General features: G+C 37.8%; 1 protein-coding gene across 1 annotated transcript in view; it reads right to left on the bottom strand.

The window, feature by feature from the left end:
• Nucleotides 1-25,302, bottom strand: part of LOC103088306 (zinc finger protein 33B-like) — a 77,316-nt gene extending 52,014 nt beyond the window's left edge. Inside the window, 6 exon segments of the mRNA XM_007461905.1 lie at nt 1,305-2,817; nt 2,887-3,509; nt 23,807-23,902; nt 24,163-24,289; nt 24,524-24,576; nt 25,254-25,302. Of these exon segments, the coding sequence (XP_007461967.1) occupies nt 1,305-2,817; nt 2,887-3,509; nt 23,807-23,902; nt 24,163-24,289; nt 24,524-24,576; nt 25,254-25,302 (2,461 nt within the window).
• Nucleotides 25,303-25,361: the final 59 nt, after the last annotated feature.

Below are 25,361 nucleotides of genomic sequence, written 5' to 3'. Positions count from 1 at the left end.
GGAGCACTGAGGTCTTATGTCCTAGAGTATTCTAGCCAGTACTCTAGCTTCATTCACACTCAATGTTTCCGGTTACTGAACCTAAGAAGAGGAAGCAGAAGCAGTCTCAATGCTGCCCCTGGCTGATCCTGGCAATTGTTCTGGGGATCTAGTCCATTCTGAGATCCCCTAGAGGTAGGCCCCTGGATGAACCAGACAATTAGGCAGTACAGTCATCCCTCAGTATCTGCTGGGGACTGGTTCCAGGACACCTCTTCAAATACCAAAATCAGCTGATGCTCAAGTTCTTTACAGTAGGCCCTCCATACTCTTGGGTTCTGCATATGTGGATTCAACCAACCACAGAACCACAGATAGGAAAACACAGACATGAAGGACCAACTGTATTTGCATGGGTAACAGCACAGTTGGGGTGCAGACTCATCAAAAACATGTGATGGCTCATGATGTGGAAGCCCATGGGCTGATACGTGTTTCTCCAAAAGTAGAATCAGAGACTGAGAAGATTATTCAATTTATTTGTGCTTTTAAAAAAGCTTCATATTCCAGTTAATACTTTTATAAATGTCTATTTTCAGTTTTATTTCTACTAAATGATTTGAAATAAGTGCAAAATATAACTTTTAGAATAACATCATATCTAAAGGAAAATTTCTGTCCATATTTCCTGTTGACAGGCTTCCTTCAAAACAATCTTCAGATATAATAAAGTCTGAATTCTGTTAAAGCCTTCACATTCAAAACATCTTTAAGACTTCATCTCAACATCGCCCTGCTCAGTAAAATGGCATTTCTTGATATAGGCTCAACTATATTTGCTGTATTCTTCAGGTATCTTCCCTATTATTTCCCTGACATACAGTAAGTACAACTTGTGTATTAAGTTTTCAAAAAAATACAAGATGTTGACAGCTCTCCCCAGGTGTGGTTTATCTGACTGTTAGTAATGGCCAAGTTCTGGAAGAACATTTTCCTACATACATTTGATTCACAGGATTATCTCCTACATAAGTTATTTGTTTAACAAGCCCTAACTTATAATATTTTCCCCACATTTCCTATATACGTTAGTAGGGTTTCTTCTACATGTATTAATTTTTTAGTTGTCTTATTAATAGATATTCATTACATTCATAGTAATTTCCCCTATGGTTACTCTTTCATTTACTTTGGAATATGACTTAGGGTAAAAAAATTTGCCACTTTACATTCATAGGGGTCATGTCCTGTGTGAATTCTCCATTGTATTTCAAGGTATGAAATGTTAGATACTAAGATTTCTCTCATTGCTAAATTTAAAAGACTTTTTTCCCCTGTATGTAATTTTGAATGTACTGTGAGAACTGATTTCTTAAAGGTTTTCCCACACTCAATACATTCATAGGGTTTCTACCTTATGTGTCTTCTCTGATGTACTCTGAGACCTGAGTTGCAACTAAAGGTTTTCCCACAGTGACTGCATTCATAGGGTTTCTCCCCTGTGTGTGTCCTCTGATGTTTAGTGAGATCTGACTTATGAGAGAAGGGCTTCCCGCATTCATTACACTTATAAGGTTTTTCCCCTGTGTGTATCCTCTGATGTACAGTGAGGACTGATTTCTCAGAGAAAGATTTCCCACACTCCTTACATTCATAGGGCTTCTCCCCTGTGTGAGTTCTCTGATGTGATCTGAGGACTGAATTAAAAGTGAAGGTTTTCCCACACTGATCACAGTGAGAAGACTTCTCCCCTCTGTGTGTTCTCTTATGTACTGTATAGTCTGACTTATAGTAGAAGGTTTTCTCACATTTTTTACACACATAGGGTTTTTCCCCTGTGTGAGCTCTCTGGTGTACTGTAAGGTATGAATTTCTAGAGAAGAATTTCCCACATTCCTTACATTTATAGGGTTTCTCACCTGTGTGAGTTCTCTGGTGTTTAGTGAGATCTGACTTATTGTAAAAGGTTTTTCCACATTCATTACACTTATAAGGTTTTTCCCCTGTGTGTATTCTCTGATGTACTGTGAGGACTGATTTCTCAGAGAAGGATTTCCCACACTCATTACATTCATAGGGTTTCTCCTTTGTGTGTGTTCTCTGGTGTACTTTTAGGCCTGAATTGCGACTGAAGGTTTTCTCGCACTCATTACATTTGTAGGGTTTCCTCCCTATGTGAGTTTTCTGGTGTTTAGTGACATCTGACTTATGACAGAAGGTTTTCCCACATATCTTACATCCATATGGTTTCTCACCTGAGTGAGTTCTCTGATGTACTGTAAGGTATGAATTCCTGGAGAAAAATTTCCCACATTGACTACACTCATAGGGTTTCTCACCTGTGTGTGTTTTCTGATGTACTGTGAGAACTGAGTTGCTTATGAAGGTTTTCCCACATTGATTACATTCATAGGGTTTCTCCCCTGTGTGAATTCTCTGGTGTACTGTGAGATATGACTTATGGTAGAAGCTTTTTCTACATTCCTTACATTCATAGGGTTTCTCTCCTGTGTGAGTTCTTTGATGAATTATGAGGTGTGAATTCCTAGAGAAGGATTTCCCACATTCATTACATTTATAGGGCTTCTCTCCAGTGTGGATTCTCTGATGTAAAGTGAGAAGTGACTTCCTAGAGAAGCATTTCCCACATTTGTTACATTCATAGGGTTTCTCTCCTGTATGTAGTCTCTGATGTTTGGTGAGTTTTGATTTTTCACAGAATGCTTTTCCACATTCATTACATTCATAGACATTGTCTCTTATGCCTGTTCTCTGAGTTACATTAAGAACTGACTTCTCCCAGAAAGGTTCCCTCAGGCTGTTACATTCAAATGTTCTCTCTCCTGTGTCAGGAAAGTTTGATCTGCTGAAATTATCCACTTTTTCAATATGTTCATAATCTTTCACCTTCAAATGAACTCTATGTTTCAAGAGAGATAATTTCTCAGAGGTTTTACCATATTCATTAAACTCATAAAGACTTTCTCTTTTTGGGGGGGTTGAATAATTACAGAATGTTTTATCACATTCCCTGTGTTCACAAGGACTCTGTCCCTTGTGAGCTTGTTTATATGTGATGAAAAGTGTCTTCTCACAGAAATCTTTCCCACATTCTTTGTAGTCAAAAGACTGCTCTACATTTTTAATTTTCTCATATGGCATGAAGTCTTCATTATGACTGAGGTACTTTCCATTTTGAATGAATTCATAAGGTATCTCTCCCACATGAGTTTTTTCATGGTTAATACGAAGGAATAATTTTCCATATGTGCTGAGATCATCAGACTTCTTTCTTAAATAGTTTTTCTCAATAATTAATTCTGAAATATATTTCAAACTCATACCACTTGTGTCACATTTACAAAGTATTTTAACAGAAGAAACTGGGTATGTGCTGAAATTAAACATTTTTCCTAATACATTACCTCTCTCTATAGTCAGTGTTTTGTTGTTGATAAATGGAGCTTGCCTGAAATGTCTGTCCTGGATTTCCTGACTCTTCTCTAGCTGGTTATCAACTTTGCAGACTTCTGGAAAAGAGAAAAAAAACACTATAAGTTATTAATTTTATTACAATTATGATAAACTTACACTTACATACAAATGCCCTTTTATATGACTGACTCAGTTTCTTGAAATAAGAGTAATCCAAGATGTTCGTGTCCCTCATCCTTTTGGCTTAGAAGAAATAAACAAAACCTGACAGAGCAGAAATGGGGGATAAAAACTTAGAATGCACCCATCTATGTTTAATAATTTATAAATATGTACTTCAAGACTTAATATAGAGGTTAAAAATAAATACAAATCACAGTGAATAAAGGAAGACAGACTTTGAAAAAAAAAAAAAGACTGATCCAGGTGTGGGAAATGCAGAGAAGCAGAAAGGCAATGATTAGTAGGTAAGAGTACCCTGGAGAAATATCAGAGGACTGATTTGATCTTTTGAAGGATACAGATTAGACTTTACATGATTTCCTTATACTTAAAATACTGCAGCTAAATCTCTATGGTTTACATGTTTCTAGTTCAATTCTCCTCTTTTTAAAATTATTTTAATTTTCTCTTACATATTGCTAATTTATTATACTGTTAATACCAAATTAAATTTATGGAAAAGTACCAATTTGTTCCTGCTTAAGGAGACCTGTAGCCTACTTTCTTATTCATTCTCTACTCATGTGACTTACAAAGAATAAAAATGTCTACCAGGAAATGTAAAATCAAAGAGACAAGGAAGACTGCCAGAGGGTCAGATCCATTTGTTTTTTTGTTTGTTTGTTTGTTTTTGTGGTACAAGGGCCTCTCACTGTTGTGGCCTCTCCCGTTGCGGAGCACAGGCTCCAGACGCACAGGCTCAGCGGCCTTGGCTTGTGGCCCCAGCCGCTCCGTGGCATGTGGGATCTTCCCGGACCGGGGCACGAACCCGTGTCCCCTGCATCGGCAGGCAGACTCTCAACCACTGCGCCACCAGGGAAGCCTGTTTTTAGTTTTAGTATATTCAGGTTATTCTCTAAGAGTTTCTGCAAAAGTTAACCTATCCAACCATCAAATGCTAACTTTTCCTCATCTTAAATTTTCTGTGACAAATTTAATATGTTAATGTATTTTTTTTTTTAACCCAGATCTCTACATTTCTGGGTTTTATTTATATTTAAAACCATGGAGGACCTGACCTAAAATATTCACTGATACTTACATTTATTTATCCTAAGAATTCTCAGCTAGACTTCATCTTGTTATCTTCCTGTTCAGTATTTGCAATATAACAATGATGACCCTGTTCAAAAACCTGTCCAGAGCCCACTGTCTCCAAGCATCATTAGACAAAATAGACTGTAGTTACCATTCTGCGGGGAAAAAAATACTTTTTCCAACTATATTCATATTGGGTACCCACACTATCACTCTACAAGGCCATAATAAATGTATTCTTTCTAGAAATGACAGACTATTAATTTGCCAGAAATTGTTCAAGTTCAACCAAGACTTTCACTAAGCTGGTTTACATTCCCATTTTGGCTTTGCTTAGAACTTAAACATTAAACATCAGGGAAATGACACTGTCTCATACCTGCTTCCCAATATGTCTTTACAAACATCTCTACAATTTCAAGTCCTATTTACACTGAAATTTATTACATTCTGTACATCTCATTCTATCACAACACTGGACAATACTCCTTTGTAACATAAACATCCTCTATTAACTGCTGAAATTTAAAATACTCAGTTGTCTTTTTTTTTTTCCTTCTTTTCCCAACTATAACCCATGGTCTTACAAGTGTTTACCTCTGATTTCCTTTGAATACCTTGAGTGGATATGGAATTAATAATGGTCCTTAACAAGCAGTGTGCTTTTCAAAACACAAATCTCAAATTTTATTCAAACTTGTAATTTTTGAACAAGAATCTAAAGGTTTAAAACTCAGTATGTGCATTCAGAAGTTAACTCTTTTGTAGTGTCTTCTGAATGAATCAATATAAAGGCCCTCTCACTCATCAAGAGTAACAATTAAGTAATGATCCAATATCCATTATAAGTTATATAACCAAATAAGATATGCTCTCTTTGGAGAAAGCATAATATACATAAGAAAACAGCCTCATTCAATATCCATACACTATCAAGAATTAGAATCTACAGCAGATAATGTATATCAAAACAAGTAAGAAACATTTCATAAAAGCTGGGGAACCTTGAGCTTGAATTTTAAAATTTATCAAAATATTTTTACTTCAAAGGATAAAAATTAAAAATAAAAATAAAGTGAATACATGTTGCAACATGTATACACATGTATTATAAGCTAATGGGAAATACCAAGATTTGTTGGAAATACCTCTTAAAAATAACTGCTTATTAAATCTATAATTTTTATTAAAGTAATGTACAAATATCTCATTAATGGGTATCATCAATATTTAAAACAAATAATTCATTTCAAAGCACTGTTAAAAAGCACATAAATACAAAGACTTTCAAGCTTTCTCTTTTATATCAAAAAATTCTAAACTGATTTTTAATGGATATAGTTTCTATTCTGTTTCATGAATGGTAAAGCCAGGATCTGAAGCACAAAGACAAAGGAAGTAGAAAACCACAAGTATTTAAATAAAAATCAGTGGATGGTCACCTTAAGGCAAGCACTGAGTATAAAAAAAAACCTAATTAATAAATATAGCATTCTATATAGTAGAATAACATCCCTTTTTGGATCACTAACCAAAAAGGGCTTAATTATTTAAAAACAAATATGCTAGTACTGAGTTTATACCAGCTATTAGACCAAATTCTTTGGGAGTGGCACATCAATGAATAAACCTTAACCCTGACCTCAGGACCTTAGTACATAGTAGAGGAAATGTGGAAAGTGGATGCACAAATACAGCTATATTATATTGCAGAATGTAATAAACACATAAAAGAGAAATGAAGGATTATGAGAGTGGGAACAGGTAGATTTTTTTTTTGAGGGGATCTATGAAGGCTTTTTAGAGGAAAGGGTAGAGATTTTTTTGTTGTTGTTCTGGACTTACAAAGGATATAAAAATTATAAAACAGATTTTTTTAGTACTATATTTTGAAATGAATAAGAAAATCAAACAATGGCAAAATGTATAGCTCCCTCTGAATATTAATGATTTTTATCATGGTAAATGAAGCATTATATGAATCTGCTGTACAAATACTGAACTATGACTAATTTAGTCATTCATATGTAGAGGGGATAATTTCCAAATTCTAAATATGAGTTTGGGTATTTTTCATCTTATAAATATTACTTGTTTTGTGAAAATATAATTTTAAGCAGAGTGCTCTTTTTTGCTCAAAAAATTATTTATGGCAATATATTATTTTTCTCCTTTGCCTCAGATGTTCGACAAAGTCAAGAAATAATCTAAAAAGAAGAGTAAAAAAACAAAAAACAAGAAAAATGCTTAAAAATATTAATAATGATAATAACAACAAGAAAAATAACAAGCCATCTCCATGAGCCAGGCTCTGTTCCATGTACTTTTCACATATTAATTCATGAGAATCACTGAGTATATAGGAATCAAACATAGAGCTGTAGGGAATGAAAGCATATATATGGGTGATACTCAGGAAGGATTAAATGGGAGTTTAGCACCCCCAGTTTTATGCCAGGATTATTAAGGGACTTCCCTGGTGGTCCAGTGGTTAGGAATTCACCTTTCAGTGCATGGGACGCAGGTTCAATCCCTGGTCTGGGAACTAAGACCCCACATACCACAGGGCAACTAAGCCCACATGCTGCAACTAGTGAGCCCGCGTGCTCTGGAGCCCACACACCACAACTAGAGAAGCCCAAGCCGCAACAAAGATCCCATGCATGGCAACAAAGAGCCCGTGTGCCACAACGAAAGACCCCACATGTTGCAACCCTGTGTGCCTCAATCCTGTGTGCTGCAACTAAGACCTGATGCACCCAAATAAATATTTTTTTTATTTTTATTTTTTTAACATCTTTATTGGGGTATAATTGCTTTACAATGGTGTGTTAGTTTCTGCTTTATAACAGAGTGAATCAGCTATACATATACATATGTTCCCATATCTCTTCCCTCTTTGTCTCCCTCCCTCCCACCCTCCCTATCCCACCCCTCCAGGCAGCCACAAAGAACCGAGCCGGTATCCCTGTGCCATGCGGCTGCTTCCCACTGGCTATCTACCTTACGTTTGTTAGTATATATATGTCCATGTCTCTCTCTCGCCCTATCACAGCTCACCCTTTCCCCTCCCCATATCCTCAAGTCTGTTCTCCAGTAGGTCTGTGTCTTTATTCCTGTTTTACCCCTAGGTTCTTTATAACATTTTTTCCCCTTAAATTCCATATATATGTGTTAGCATACGATATTTGTCCTTCTCTTTATGACTTACTTCACTTTGTATGACAGACTCTAGGTCTATCCACCTCATTACAAATAGCTCAATTTCGTTTCTTTTTATGGCTGAGTAATATTCCATTGTATATATGTGCCACATCTTCTTTATCCATTCATCCGACGACGGGCACTTAGGTTGTTTCCATCTCCGGGCTATTGTAAATAGAGCTGCAATGAACATTGTGGTACATGACTCTTTTTGAATTTTGGTTTCCTCAGGGTATATGCCCAGTAGTGGGATTGCTGGGTCATATGGTAGTTCTATTTGTAGTTTTTTAAGGAACCTCCATACTGTTCTCCATAGTGGCTGAACCAATTCACATTCCCACCAGCAGTGCAAGAGTGTTCCCTTTTCTCCACACCCTCTCCAGCATTTATTGTTTCTAGATTTTTTGATGATGGCCATTCTGACTGGTGTGAGATGATATCTCATTGTAGTTTTGATTTGCATTTCTCTAATGATTAATGATGTTGAGCATTCTTTCATGTGTTTGTTGGCAGTCTGTATATCTTCTTTGGAGAAATGTCTATTTAGGTCTTCTGCCCATTTTTGGATTGGGTTGTTTATTTTTTTGTTATTGAGCTGCATGAGCTGCCTGTAAATTTTAGAGATTAATCCTTTGTCAGTTGATTCATTTGCAAATATTTTCTCCCATTCTGAGGGCTGTCTTTTGGTCTTGTTTATGGTTTCCTTTGCTGTGCAAAAGCTTTGAAGTTTCATTAGGTCCCATTTGTTTATTTTTGTTTTTATCTCCATTACTCTAGGAGATGGGTCAAGAAGGATCTTGCTGTGATTTATGTCATAGAGTGTTCTGCCTATGTTTTCCTCTAAGAGTTTGATAGTTTCTGGCCTTACATTTAGGTCTTTAATCCATTTTGAGCTTATTTTTGTGTATGGTGTTAGGGAGTGATCTAATCTCATACTTTTACATGTACCTATCCAATTTTCCCAGCACCACTTATTGAAGAGGCTGTCCTTTCTCCACTGTATATTCCTGCCACCTTTATCAAAGATAAGGTGACCATATGTGCATGGGTTTATCTCTGGGCTTTCTATCCTATTCCATTGATCTATCTTTCTGTTTTTGTGCCAGTACCATACTGTCTTGATTACTGTAGCTTTGTAGTATAGTCTGAAGTCAGGCAGCCTGATTCCTCCAGCTCCATTTTTTGTTCTCAAGATTGCTTTGGCTATTCGGGGTCTTTTGTGTTTCCATACAAATTGTGAAATTTTTTGTTCTAGTTCTGTGAAAAATGCCAGTGGTAGTTTGATAGGGATTGCATTGAATCTATAGATTGCTTTGGGAAGTAGAGTCATTTTCACAATGTTGATTCTTCCAATCCAAGAACATGGTATATCTCTCCATCTGTTTGTATCATCTTTAATTTCTTTCATCAGTGTCTTATAATTTTCTGCATACAGGTCTTTTGTCTCCTTAGGTAGGTTTATTCCTAGATATTTTATTCTTTTTGTTGCAATGGTAAATGGGAGTGTTTTCTTGATTTCACTTTCAGATTTTTCATCATTAGTATATAGGAATGCCAGAGATTTCTGTGCATTAATTTTGTATCCTGCTACTTTACCAAATTCATTGATTAGCTCTAGTAGTTTTCTGGTAGCATCTTTAGGATTCTCTATGTATAGTATCATGTCATCTGCAAACAGTGACAGCTTTACTTCTTCTTTTCCGATTTGGATTCCTTTTATTTCCTTTTCTTCTCTGATTGCTGTGGCTAAAACTTCCAAAACTATGTTGAATAAGAGTGGTAAGAGTGGGCAACCTTGTCTTGTTCCTGATCTTAGTGGAACTGCTATGTCAGTTTTAAGAGTAGAAGTTTCACAGAACCCTGATAAATGAAGATAAGTAGGGAAGATTGTGATTTGTGAATGATGATTTTAATAGTAGTTCTTGCCACATTAGAGGAATTGGAGTATCCTGTTAGAGATGTTCTGCAGACACATAAAACACAGAATGCTGAGCGAGCAAAAGATGCTGAAGATACAGTTACTAAAACCTGATGTCTTAGATATAGGTTATTTTATTATTTGAAGATCCAATTTGACTGGTAAATTTAGTCTTTTTATATACAATTATGGTGATAATTAAAATATGTCACGTTGTCTCCATTTTACTTGCTACTTTATATTTGTCACAGTTTTACTACTACTTTTATTGTACCTTTCTTCCTTTGTTTTAGACTGATTTTTTTTTTTATCTTTTCCACTTTTTTCTCTTTACAACTTTGGAGGTTATACATACCTGTTTCTCCACTTTAGGTGGCTGTCCATTAAATTCTGTCATTAATATTTAACTTAAAATCTAAGATGATTCTATAACCTGAAACTCTTTTTCTGAATAAGAGAAGAGTCAAATGCTATTTGATCACCTCCCAACTCAATTATGCAACTATTTTTTAGTTTATCATAGTGTCCTTTTTAGCCTTACAAATTAGATATCATAATGATTCTATCCACATGTTGTTAGTTTTAGCTACAAGTTTCCTAATTTCTTATAACTTACCACTCCTCTCAAACACTCTTTTGGGTTTCATTTTCTCTCTTCCTGTAGTATTTCTATTTTAATTTTACTAACAAAATTATACAATAAAAGATATTGTTCCTATAATTTATTTCAGGACCAATCCAAATTTAATCATACACTCTGACAAAGACTCTCTCCTTGACTAAATTTTAGTTAAGCTCCTCTGAGACTTATTCTTGACTAGGTCTTGACCTTGGCCTTTCATGTCTGTCTCTACTGAGCAGTTTCAGCAAGAATCCTTGTCAGTCTAGTGACAATCTCCTCACCCTTGATATCTCCTCACCCATAAGTTCCTCATGCTCCAACCATGATTTATAAACCCTTGGCCTGCATTTAGCAAGAATTCTGTTATGCCAGTTTAGCAAGAATCTCCCTACCCTTGATGTCTCCTCTTAGTAATTTTCTATTCACTTACCCCTTCACTCTGCTTGTTGGCTACAAATCCCCAGCTGCCTTTGCTGTATTTGGAGTTGAGCTCAGTTTTACTGAAACTTTATCCCTCTATTTCAATAGTTACTGAATAAAATCTATATTGCCTTAAACTAGTATCTGGCTTTATTTCTCTTTGACAACTCTCATCCTTTAAAAAATAGCTTCCTGAGTTCATTATTCTAGATTGACAAATATTTTTTGCTTCAATTTAGATGTCTCTGGCAATGTCTCATTCCTTAGGCGGTAACCTGATTTTCTCTCTGGCTGCTATTAAGATCCAGTGTTCTCAAGTTATACTAATAGTACTTAAGTATATATTACTTTTTATTTATCCTGCTTGGTGTGAGTTTTGTGTCCACATATGTGGTCTTACTGAATGATTTCTGGAAAATTCTAAGCTATTATTGCTTCAAATATTGCTTCTCCATTCTTCTTTCTACTTCTTGTGATCCAATGATTTATGTTATATCTGTCTTCTCATCCCTATCCTACACATCTTTGAATGTACTGAACTATTTTCCTTCTCCTGTCACCCTATACTTGGACTGTGTCATTTATTTAGTGGTATTTTCTAGTAAAGTCTCTTCAGCTGCATCTAATCTGGTACTTAATCCATTTTTTAGAATTTCAACAACTTATTTTTAGTTCTAAAAATTCTAATGGGTTATTCAACAATCTGCCTAGCCATTTAGACATTCTTTCTTCCTTACTGATTTTATTTCATCTTTTATTTCTTTGAATGGATGCTTTACACTTAACTATCTTAAAAAGCCATTATCTTAATTAACAGGTGTTGGAAAATATATTTTGTTATTTCTGCTTAATCTCATGAACAATATATTTCTTTAAGTTTTTTTTTAAGCTCATATTTAATAAGTGAGAATCCTAATGTCCTGTATTGAGGGTGATTTTCCTTAAGAGAGAACTCATTTTCTTTTGCTTAAAGCAAGCTACCAATCTGAGATGAATTTGGCCAACAATCTGGATCCCCTAGTATGGGAGTATAGGGGGACAGGAGTAGAAGATAAATACTCTATCCCCAGAGAAGGAGCAGAGAACCCATCTTGGGCCCCAAATCCATAATTGATACAAAAGTAGAAGTCTCTTACCACTGAAGAAAAGGGAGGTACACTGAGGAAACCCCACTACTGAGGCCCAGGCTCACACCTAAAACTGAAGCTGGATCAGAACAACAAAGAACACCCTTGCCCCCACCAGAAGTACACCATGAAGTAACAAGTAGTAGCAGCTCACTGCTGGAGGAAGAGCAAGAGCAGAAAGATAAACCTCTGTAATACAGCTTTGGGAGGACAGCTAAAAGCTGAAAATGGAGCACAAATACTGAGAAAATTCTCCTGACGTGAAAGATCCAAGAACCACAGAATAATATCAAACATAGCCACATATAAGTAACTGGAGTTGCAGAAAAAAAGGTAGAAATGATGAAAGACATCAAACCATGTATTTGAGAAGCTGAGAAAACAACAAAAAGAAAAATACAGACAAAACTAAACAAAGCTAAACCTAGAAACATCAGAGCCAAACAGTTGAAAACCAAAGATAAAAAAAGTCTTGGGGGCTTCCCTGGTGGCGCAGTGGTTGAGAGTCCGCCTGCCGATGCAGGGGAGGCGGGTTCGTGCCTTGGTCTGGGAAGATACTGCATGCCGCAAAGCGTCTGGGCCCATGAGCCATGGCCGCTGAGCCTGTGCGTCTGGAGCCTGTGCTCCACAATGGGAGAGGCCATGGCAGTGAGAGGCCCACGTACCGCAAAAAAAAAAAAAGTCTTGGAGGCAGCTAGAAAAACCAGAACATTAAATACAGAAGAACAAAGGAGGAAGTAAGAGTGTAAGCCAGAAGACAGTGGATCAGCTCTTTAAAGTAAGGACAGAAAAAAAAGTGCCAATCCAGAAATCTGCACTCAGAGAAATTCTATACTTCACAAATGAAGATTAAATAAAGGCCTTTTTAGACAAATAAAAGCTGAGAAAATTAACTGCCAACAGGGATTCCCTGGTGGCGCAGTGGTTAAGAATCTGCCTGTCAATGCAGGAGACACGGGTTCGAACACGGGTCCCACATGCCACAGAGCAACTAAGCCCGTGTGCCACAACTACTGAGGCTGCACTCCAGAGCCCATGAGACACAACTACTGAGCCCACATGTCACCACTGCTGAAGCCCGTGTGCCTAGAGCCCATGCTCCGCAACAAGAGAAGCCACCACAGTGAGAAGCCTGTGCACTGCAGTGAAGAGTAGCCCCCACTTGCCGCAACTAGAGAAAGCCCACACACAGCAACGAAGACCCAACACAGCCAAAAATAAAATGAATAAAATAAATAAATTTACAAAAAGAAATTAACTGCCAACAGACCTGTGTTACACGTAGTACTAAAGGAAGTACTGGAGAGAGTAAGATAAACAAAGAAATAGAGTACTGAACATGGTTTTTAAAAAGGTAAATAAAAGACTTTTTAATCACTTTCAAAGATGATTGACTGTCTCAAGCAAAAATATTAATTATACATTGTGGGGTTTCTAAGTAAAAATGTATGGCTACCACATCACATAAAGTGGGAGAAGGTGAGAGGAGTATATTGTTATAAGACTGTAAGACCACATGTAGAATAGTATACTTAGACTGTGATAAACTGAAGATGTATACAGTGTACCACAGGGCAACCACTTAAAAGATAAATTAAGACAGAGGTATTACTAATAAGTAAATAGTAGAGATAAAACAAACAAAAAACTCAATCTAAAAGAGATTTTTTTTTTCCGCTGCACCAGGCGCCTCACGGAATCTTAGCTCCCTGACCAGGGATTGAACCGGGACCCTCAGCAGTGAAAGCACAGAATCCTAACCACTGGACTGCCAAGGAATTCCCCAAGGGAGATTTTAAAAAGGAAAAAAGGGGGAGAAAAGTATAGATGAGACAAATAGGAAACAACCGTGAAATAAATTTGAATCCAAACATACAAAAATTATGTTAAATTTAAATGGTCAAAATATTCCAATTAAAAAGTAGAGGTTTTCACATTAGATAAAAAAGACCCAAACATATGCTATCTGTAAGAAATCCACTTTAAATATAAAAGAATGGGAAAAGGTATACCATGGAAACATTAACTAAAAGAAAGCTGGAGTAACTATAATAATATCAAAGTAGACTTTAAAACAGAGAGTTCTCTCAGGGATAGAGAGACATTACATAATCATAAAGGGATCAATTCATCAAGAGGACATAAAGATCCTAATATGTATGCATCTAATAATTCTTCAAAATTCATAAAGCAGAAACCAATAGAACTGAAAAGGAGAAATAAACAAATGCAAAATTATAGCTAGAGACTTGAATACTGCTCTCTCAATGTGTCACGGACAGAGCTTTTAAGTGTTATACCCCAACCCCATTTTCCCATTGCCATGTGATTTTTAATATACTATTTTGCATAAAACAATGATTTTTTAGGAATGCACACATCCTGTTTTAACAGAATTCACTGTATTACTATATTCCTTTCCACGTTTTTAGCCTCCCCTTATCAAGAGATACAGCCTTTCTGTGTTGCTCAGATTTGTAACTGTTGAGGTCTGCACATCCTAACTAATTGTTATCAAGTAAGTTTTTGCTTTAAATTCTGTGTTCTAGGATCACCCACTAAGATAACATGTATGTTTATCTCCCCACATATATAGGCGTCTGTGAGGGTTTTTTTCCCACAGACGGAAAGTCTCTCTTTTCTTACTTGTCAGAGAAACAAGAGTGCTACTGAAAAACATGGCTTATGTGTCTGTTTCCACACGTAGCCTTACTATGTCTGATTTGCAGAACAAAATTGTATCCAAAAAGGCTCCAGCTATCCTGTGCCCAACATTGTGGTTAATCTAAACGTTTAGGTTTCACACCTCAGAGCGTTTACTTTGTCCCTGATAAGTAATTTGTCAATTCCTTTTAGTGTCAGAAATGCTTTTGTTTTTATCCATCTGCTGATACATACACTCCTGCTTGATTTTTTCAGTGATTTTGCAGCTTCTATATTTGTACTGATTTGGGACTTTAGATGTTCTCTAGTGTTATTAAATGGAGTTTATATTGCTCACTTACTTTAATGTTTCTGGATGATTTGCAGGAAGGGATAGAGACAATGCTGACTTCACACATCCTTCTTTGAAGAAGTTCACTCTGTCCTTTAGACACTGTCTTCTCTTGGCTACAGAACACCATATTCTGTTTTCCCCTAATCTCCAAACTGCTGCTTCTCTTTTTTCTGCTGAGTTATCTCATTCTCATGGCTTCTGAAAGGTAGTGTCCCAGGGTACAGCCTTCAGACCTCTCAAATCTGTGCATTCCTTCTCCTAAGGAGAGATGTTATCTAATCCCTTAGCTTTAAATACTGCATTTTAAAACTTTAAATATTGCCATGGCTGATAATTTCCAAATAAATATCTCCAACCTGGACTCTCCCCTAATCTACCTCTGCTTAAATACCCATATGTTTATTCACAAGTAAACTTGGATATTTTATAATCACCTGAAATTTGGTATATGCAATTTAAACTCCTAATAACTCCTCCCAAGTTGTTTCTCTCCAATTTTCCCAATCTTGGCAATTGGTGCCCATTCATCCAATTTTTCTGGATGAAATCCCTGGAGTCTTTCTTGACTCGTCTCTTTCTCTCACATTCCTTGCCCAATTCAAGAGCAAATCTTATAGGTCCCACCTTCAAAATAAATCCAGAAGTCAATCACTTTTATTCTTCCTCACTACATCCAACCAAGGGTAAGCTACCATCACATTTACAGAGATTTAAATACTATTCTGACTGATGTTCCTGCTTTCAGCCCTCTGCCCTCAATAGTATTTTCTTTGCTCAGCAGCCAGAGAAATCAATTTAAAAAAACATATCAACATATGTTGCTTACTGGGTTAAATTATATCAATGGTTTCTCATCTCACTCAGAATAAAATCAAAGTTCTTATCATGGTCCAAATGGCACCACATAATTTCAGCTCCCATTACCTCTACAATGCCAACTCTTTCTACTCTTCACTCACTCATTTCCCCCAATCCACAGTCATATTTATGTGTCCTCAAAAACACCAAGTATATCCCTGCCTTGGTGGACTGACATCTGATGTCACCTCTGCCACCAAGACTCCCCATGATTCTCACCCTCATTTTATTCAAGTTGATAATATTAGAAAGGCCTTCTTGACCTCCTTTCTCAAATAAAATACTTCATCATTCTTAACCTTCTCTAATTTCCTAGCTATTTACTGGCATATTTTAAGTGTATATATGTGTAATTGTTTGTTTCTTATCCTTCTCTCCCTATCAGAATGCAAGCTCCATGAGGTCGGGGGCAAAATTTAGTTCACTGATATATTTCCAACACCTAAAACCACAGTAATGAACGTAGGTACTCAATATCTGTTGAGTGAAAAAACGGGGGTGGGGTGGGGGAGTCAAGATGGCATACTAGAAGGATGTGGAATTCACGTCTCCTCACAACTAGGGCACCTACCAGGCACCAGTGGGGGACCGCGGACACCTAAGGGGCCTGGAGTAACCCCCAGCGACTGGGTAGGACATAGGGACTGGGGGGAGTAAAGGGGGAGGAGAAGTGGAGGCAGCAGGGAACTGGCACTCCTGAGGGGCGGCTGGGGGAGGGGAAGTGATACCACGCGGGAAGGGGAAATTTGGGGAACCAATGGGAGGGCAGAGGATCAAAAGGGAGCGTGGCCAGGTTTCCCCTGCCCACTTGGGCCCCGGGGAGCCTGCTGAGACCCCCGGGCCTGATCCTCTGCACACCCAGGCCTCCTCCAGCTGCCCAGATCCTGAGGGAGTGGGTGGGGGGGAAGGGGGAGCAAAAGTAAAGGCTGGACCTCCGGGACTGGCACCCCTGAAGGGTGGCTGGGGAAGGGAAGGAGCTCCTACACCCAACGGAACCCACCCATGCTTAGCAGTCCAGTGGCTACGGGGAAGACGGTGGGGGGGGGCACTAAGGAACGGAGGGGAATGGGGCCAGGGCTTTCCCTGCCCACTTATGCACGGGGGAGCCTCTTGGGCTCCAGGGCCTAATCCTCTGCCCTCGGAGCCTCCCTCCTGCCATGCAGAGCCCAAGCCCCGCCCCTGTACCCCCACCTGGGGCCCCACCTCTACACTTGGAGACCCCCTCTGAGACCCCCTCCAATGGGCTGGGCCTAAACCCCACCCACACACCCTCACTCAGGGCCCTGCCTCCAAACTCCGGAACTCTACATTCCGGAGGCCCTCCTTTCCACGTGCTGCCTCTCCCCTTCTAAGCAGGTCCGAAGCAGAGGCACCACCCCACACTCAAACGTCACCCCACCTATGCCCCACCCCACACTTGAACGTCACCCCGCCAAGGCCCCACCCAAACGTCACCCCCCCACCCAAAATCCTGCCCCTGCCTAAGTTACAACTCCTGCCTAAACTCTGCCCCCAGAGCCAAGGCTTTTTTTTTTCTTTTCTTTTTTCCTCTTTTAGACTGGGGTTCTGTTTTAACTTGTTGATTCTTTTATATTTTTATTTTTCCAATTTTATTTTTTATACTTTGTTAGTGATCTCTCCTTTTGGCTTGCTCCCCACCCCCTCCTTCTTTCTCTTTTTATTTTCTGTTGTGGTTTTATTTTACCTTGTTGCAGTTGTTTCGATTACAGTTTTATTTTTCCTAATACATTTTTACCTTTCTAATTTTATTTTGTTTTATTCTTTGATATTATACTGCTCCGTTTTTTCTTTCTTTCTTTGTTTTTTTTTTTAACCACACCACGAAGCTTGCAGGATCTTGGTTCCCAGTCCAGAAGTCGGGCCCGAGCTCCTGTGGTGGGAGCTCCGAGTCCAAATTGCTGGACTAACAGCAAACCTCAGACCACAGGGAATATCAATCAGAGTGAGGCCTCCCGGAGGTCCTCAGCTCAGCACCAAGACCAAGCTCTATCCAACTGCCTGAAAATTCCATTGCAGGGCATCTCAGGCCAAACAACAGTAAGACAGGAATACAGCACCACCCATCAAAAAAAAAAAGAGAGAAATGAAACAACGAAAAAATGTGTTACAGACGAAGGAGCAAGGTAAAAACCTACAAGACCAAATAAATGAAGATGAAATAGGCAACCTACCTGAAAAATAATTCAGAGTAATGATAGTAAAGATGATGCAGAATCTCAGAAACAGAATGGAGAAAATACAAGAAACATTTCACAAGGAACCAGAAGAACTAAAGAGCAAACAAACAGTAATGAACAACACAATTACTGAAGTTAAAAACACCCTAGAAGGAATCAATAACAGAATACCTGAGGCAGAAGAATGGGTAAGTGAGCTGTAAGATAAAATGGTGGAAATAACTCCCAGGGAGCAGAATAAAGAAAAAAGAATGAAAAGAATTGATGACAGTCTCAGAGACCTCTGGGACAACACTAAACGCACCAACATTCGAATTTTACGGATCCCAGAAAAAGAAGAGAAAAAAAAAAGGGTCTGAGAAAATATTTGAAGAGATTATAGTCGAAAACTTCCTTAACATGGAAAAGGAAATAGTCCATGAAGTCCAGGAAGCACAGAGAGTCCCATACAGGATAAACCCAAAGAGAAACATGCCGAGACACACATTAATCAAACTATCAAAAATTAAATACAAAGAAAAAATATTAAAGCAGCAAATGAAAAGCAACAAATAACATACGAGGGAATCTCAATAAGGTTAACAGCTGATTTTTCAGCAGAAACTCTGCAAGCCAGAACAGAGTGGCAGAACATATTTAAAGTGATGAAAGAGAAAAACCAACAACCAAGATTACTCTACCCAGCAAGGATCTTATTCAGATTCGATGGAGAAATTAAAACCTTTACAGATGAGCAAAGGTTAAGAGAATTCAGCACCACCAAACCAGCTTTACAACAAATGCTAAAGAAACTTCTCTAGGCAGGAAACACAAGAGAAGGAAAATACCTACAATAATAAACCCAAAACAATTAAGAAAATGGTAATAGGAACATGCATATCGATAATTACCTTAAATATAAATGGATTAAATGCTCCAACCAAAAGACACAGACTGGCTGAATGGTTACAAAAACAAACTGGTATATATGAGACTCATTTCAGACCTACGGACACATACAGACTGAAAATGAGAGAATGGAAAAAGACATTCCATGCAAATGGCAATCAAAAGAAAGCTGGAGTAGCAATTCTCATATCAGACAAAATAGACTTTAAAATAAAGACAATTACAAGAGACAAGGACACTACATATTGATCAAGGGATCAATCCAAGAAAAAGATATAACAATTGTAAATATTTATGCACCCAACATAGGAGCACCTCAATACATAAGGCAAATGCTAACATCCATAAAAGGGGAAATGGACAGTAACACAATAATACTAGGGGACTTTAACACCCCACTTTCACCAATGGACAGATCATATAAAACGAAAATAAATAAGGAAACACAAGCTTTAAATGACACATTAAAAGATGGACTTAATTGATACTTATAGGACATTCCATCCAAAAACAACAGAATACACTTTCTTCTCAAGCACTCATGGAATATTCTCCAGGATAGACCATATCTTAGGTCACAAATCAAGCCTTGGTAAATTTAAGAAAATTGAAATTGTATCAAGTATCTTTTCCGACCACAATGCTATGAGACTAAATATCAATTAGAGGGAAAAAATTGTAAAAAATACAAACATGTGGGGTTCCAAGGTGGTGCAATGGTTAAGAATCTGCCTGCCAATGCAGGGGACATGGGCTCGAGCCCTGGTCCAGGAAGATCCCACATGCCACGGAACACCTAAGCCCATGCACCACAACTACTGAGCTGGCTCTCTACAGCCCGCAAGCCAAAACTACTGAAGCCCGTGCACCTAGAGCCTGTGCTCTGCAGCAAGAGAAGCCACCACAATGAGAAGCCTGTGAACCACAACGAAGAGTAGCCCCCTCTCGCCACAACAAGAGAAAGCCCACACAGCAACAAAGACCCAATGCAGCCAAAAATAAATAAATAAATAGATTAATTAATTAAAAAATACAAACACATGGAAGCTAAACAATATGCTACTAGATAACCAAGAGATCACTGAAGAAATAAAAGAGGAAATCAAAAAATACCTAAAAACAAATGACAATGAAAACACGATGACTGAAAACCTATGGGATGCAGCAAAAGCAGTTCTATGAGGGAAGTTTATAGCAAAACAATCCTACCCCCCAAAAAAGAAAAATCTCAAATAAACAACCTAACCTTACATCTAAAGCAATTAGAGAAAGAAGAAGGAAAAAAACCCCAAAGTTAGCAGAAGGAAAGTAATCATAAAGATCAGACCAGAAATAAATGAAAAAGAAAAGAAGGAAACGATAGCAAAGATAAATAAAACTAAAAGTGGTTCTTTAAGATAAACAAAATTGATAAACCATTAGCCAGACTTACCAAGAAAAAAAGGGAGAAGACTCAAATCAACAGGATTAGAAATGAAAAAGGAGAAGTAACAACTGACACTGCAGAAATACAAAGGATCATGAGAGATTACTATAAGCAACTATATGCTAATAAAATGGACAACCTGGAAGAAATGGACAAATTCTTAGAAAAGCACAACCTTCCGAGACTGAACCAGGAAGAAACAGAAAATATAAACCGATCACAAGCACTGAAATTGAAACTTTTATTAAAAATCTTCCAACAAACAAAAGCCCAGGACCAGATGGCTTCACAGGAGAATTCTATCAAATATTTAGAGAAGCGTTAATACCTGTCCTTCTAAAACTCTTCCAAAATATAGCAGAGGGAGGAACACTCCCAAACTCATTCTACGAGGCCAACATCATCCTGATACCAAAACCAGACAAGGATGTCACAAAAAAAGAAAACTACAGGCCAATATCACTGATGAACATAGATGCAAAAATCCTCAACAAAATACTAGCAAACAGAATCCAACAGCACATTAAAAGGTTCTGAAGAACCTAGGGGCAGGACAGAAATAAAGATGCAGACATAGGGGCTTCCCTGGTGGCGCAGTGGTTGAGAGTCTGCCTGCCGATGCAGGGGACGCGGGTTCGTGCCCCGGTCCGGGAAGATCCCACATGCCGCAGAGCGGCTGGGCCCATGAGCCACGGCCACTGAGCCTGCGCGTCCGGAGCCTGTTGCTCCGCAACGGGAGAGGCCACAACAGTGAGAGGTCCTCGTACCACAAAAAAAAAAAAAAAAAAAAGAAAAAAAAAAAAAAAAAAAAAAAGTAAAATAAAAGAATAAAATAAAAGCCCATCACTTAATAGTAGTTAACATATTAAAAAAAAAAAAAGGATCATACACCATGATCAAGTGGGGTTTATCCCAGGAATGGAAGGATTTTTCAATATATGCAAATCAATCAATGTGATATACCATATTAACAAACTGAAGGATAAAAACCATATGATCATCTCAATAGATGCAGAAAAAGCTTTTGACAAAATTCAACACTCATTTATGATAAAAACCCTCCAGAAAGTAGGCATAGAGGGAACCTACCTCAACATAATAAAGGCCATATATGACAAACCCACAGCCAACATCATTCTCAATGGTGAAAAACTGAAATAATTTCCGCTAAGATCAGGAACAAGACAAGGTTGCCCACTCTCACCACTATTATTCAACATAGTTTTGGAAGTCCTAGCCATGGCAATCAGAGAAGAAAAAGAAATAAAAGGAATACAAATTGGAAAAGAAGAAGTAAAACTGTCACCGTTTGCAGATGACATGATACTATACATAAAGAACCCTAAAGATGCTACCAGAAAACTGCTAGAGCTAATCAATGAATTGGGTAAAGTAGCAGGATACAAAATTAATGCACAGAAATCTCTTGCATTCCTATAAACTAATGATGAAAAATCTGAAAGTGAAATTAAGGAAACACTCCCATTTACTGTTGCACCAAAAACAATAAAATACCTAGGAATAAACCTACCTAAGGAGACAAAAGACCTGTATGCAGAAAACTGTAAGACGCTGATGAAAGAAATTAAAGATGATACAAACAGATGGAGAGATATACTATGTTCTTGGATTGGAAGAATCAATATTGTGAAAATGACTATACTACCCAAAGCAATCTACAGATTCAATGCAATCCCTATCAAACTACCACTGGCATTTTTCACAGAACTAGAACAAGTTTCATAATTTGTATGGAAACAGAAAAGATCCCGAGTAGCCAAAACAATCTTGAGAAGAAAAATGGAGCAGGAGGAATCAGGCTCCTGGACTTCAGACTATACTACAAAGTTACACTAATCAAGACAGTATCATACTGGCACAAAAACAGAAATATAGATCAGTGGAACAGGATAGAAAGCCCAGAGATAAACCATGCACATATGGTCACCTTATCTTTGATAAAAGGCCAGAGTATACAATGGAGAAAAGACAGCCTCTTCAATAAGTGGTGCTGGGAAAAATGGACAGCTACAGGTAAAAGAATGAAATTAGAACACTTCCTAACACTATACACAAAAAATACACTCAAAATGGATTAAAGACCTAAATGTAAGACCAGACACTATAAAACTGTTAGAGGAAAACATAGGCAGAACACTCTATGACATAAATCACAGCAAGATCCTTTTTGAGCCCCCTCCTAGAGAAATGGAAATAAAAACAAAAATAAACAAATGGGACCTAATTAAACTTCAAAGCTTTGGCACAGCAAAGGAAACCATAAACAAGACGAAAAGACATTCCTCAGAATGGGAGAAAATATTTGCAAATGAAGCAACTGACAAAGGATTAATCTCCAAAATATACAAGCAGCTCATGCAGCTCAATATCAAAAAACCAAACAACTCAATCCAAAAATGGGCAGAAGACCTAAATAGACATTTCTCCAAAGAAGATATACAGATTGCCAACAAACACATGAAAAGATGCTCAACATCACTAATCATTAGAGAAATGCAAATGAAAACTACAATGAGGTATCACCTCACACCGGTCAGAATGGCCATCATCAAAAAATCTACAAACAATAAATGCTGGAGAGGGTGTGGAGAAAAGGGAACCCTCTTGCATTGTTGGTGGGAATGTACATTGGTACAGCCACTATGGAGAAAATGGAGGCTCCTTAAAAAATTAAAAATAGAACTACCATATGACCCAGCAATCCCACTACTGGGCATATACCCTGAGAAAACCATAATTCAAAAAGAATCATGTACCACAATGTTCACTGCAGCTCTATTTACTATAGCCAGGACATGGAAGCAACCTAAATGCCCATCGACAGACAAATGGATAAAGATGTGGCACATATATACAATGGAGTATTACTCAGCCATAAAAAAGAAGCAAAATTGAGTTATTTGTGGTGAGGTGGATGGACCTACAGCATGTCATACAGAGTGAAGTCAGTCAGAAAAAGAAAAATAAATACCATGTACTAACACATATATATGGAATCTAAAAGAAAAAAAAAGGTTCTGATGATCCTAGGGGCAGGACAGGAATAAAGACACAGCCATAGAGAATGGACTTGAGGACCCAGGGAGGGTGGAGGGTAAGCTGCGACGAAGCAAGAGAGTAGCACTGACATATATACACTACCAAACGTAAAATAGATAGCTAGTGGGAAGCAGTTGCACAGCACAGGGAGATCAGCTCGGTGCTTTGCAACCACCTAGAGGGGTGGGATAAGGAAGGTGGGAGGGAGATGCAAGAGGGAGGGAATATGGGGATATACATATGCATATAGCTGATTCACTTTGTCACACAGCAGAAACTAACACAACACTGTAAAGCAATTATACTCCAATAAAGATGTTGAAAGAAAAAATGAACACATGAGGAATACTTAAGATTAATAAGAATTCATACCTATCACCAGGTGTCCTTCTGTTTAATACAGCCTAACTCACCTGGGTAGCTCTGGCCTGGGGACTCTTCCTCTAATACCCATGGTTGCTCTCCTTGTTCCAACCTGAAGATCAGTTCTGGTTTAGGGATACAATACCCTGTGAATGGGAAATGACATGGGAATTGCGCTAGGCTCATGGCCTTTACGGCTCCTGAAGAAAACAGAAAAGGAAGCTTCAGGGTCCAATTTCAATCTATTATTGGGATAAGAAAAATTCTTTATAATGTTTCAACAGTCCTTCTTCTTATCACCCTGGATCTCAAGCCTAAGTATCTTCAAACTCAAAACATTTCCACAGGTGTCAGCAACCCAGAAAGGACATGCATACTAGAAATCTACACGGAAAACAATCCCTACCCACTGAGACGAGGTGACTATAGTTCTCCAGCATCACATCCCTGTACAGTGTCCTCTGAGCAGTGTCCAGGTGCTGCCACTCCTCCTGGGTGAAGTCCAAAGTCACATCCTCAAATGATAAGGATTCCTGAAATAGCACATTTGTGCTCAAATTTAAGTAATCAGAATTGAAAGACATGGAGAAGCTACCTGAGAATGGTTATACTGTTCACTATTCAGTCAATCAAAATACGTTTTGGGATGTCTACTTCTGCACTGTGCTTGGTTGGAGAGGGAGAAATCATAACAGATATTCCCTACTAATTCCATCCAGTTATTAATATAAGTTATTGATGCTTGCATGCCATAAAAACTATCCTACTTTGGGGGAATCTGAAGACAAAGCAATGTTACTGTTATCAAGAAGCATATAATCTGAAAAACAGACAAATATACAAGCATATAACTACAATAAGATGTTACTATTGTGAAAAGATGAGCAAAGTTGATTGCGGTTTCAAAGGGGACAAAAGTTCTATTCCTGCTATTAGGGTGGGTTTCACTGAGGAGGTAAAATTCTGAGTGGTTAAACAACATTAGAGTAACATTCATGAACCTGGGGCAACAGCATAACCATGGATACCTCTAAAAATAGTAGTTAAAGGAAAAGCAATTAGCACATAAGAGTGCCATTTGGGACTATGATAAGATAAAGAGCTACAGAGTTATTCAGGGAGTGAGTTATTGAATAATTTAGATATAACTCCTGTAGAATAGGGGTGTCCAAAATATCTGCTTACTCTCCCTTCTGGGAAACCTTTTTATTTATTTATAAATTATAAACTTATATTGTCAATCTATATATAAAATTTCATTCTTAGTTTTTTAGGTTAAAAAAAATGTAGGTAGGCACCTGAGTATTTTCTTCCCATAACTGAACAGTCTCATACAATCTTCACCAAGAGTAGATTCTATCTCAAGAAACCACTTTCTTTGCTCATCTAGAAGGAGCAACTCCTCAACCATTAAAGTTTTATCAAGAGATTGGAGTAATTCAGTAATATCTTCAGGCTCCACTTCTAGTTCTAGTTCTCTTGCTATTTCTACCATACCTGCAATTACTTCCTCCACTGAAGTCTCAAACTCCTCAAAGTTATCCATGAGGGCTGAAATCAGCTTATTCAAAATGCCTGTTAATGTTGATACGTAGACCTCTTCCG

The sequence above is a fragment of the Lipotes vexillifer genome, unplaced genomic scaffold (assembly GCF_000442215.2).
Source record: "Lipotes vexillifer unplaced genomic scaffold, Lipotes_vexillifer_v1.1 scaffold1268, whole genome shotgun sequence".
Taxonomy (NCBI): Eukaryota; Metazoa; Chordata; class Mammalia; order Artiodactyla; family Lipotidae; genus Lipotes; species Lipotes vexillifer.
Note: the sequence above shows the minus strand (reverse complement) of the source record. Positions and strands in the feature narration are given on the sequence as shown.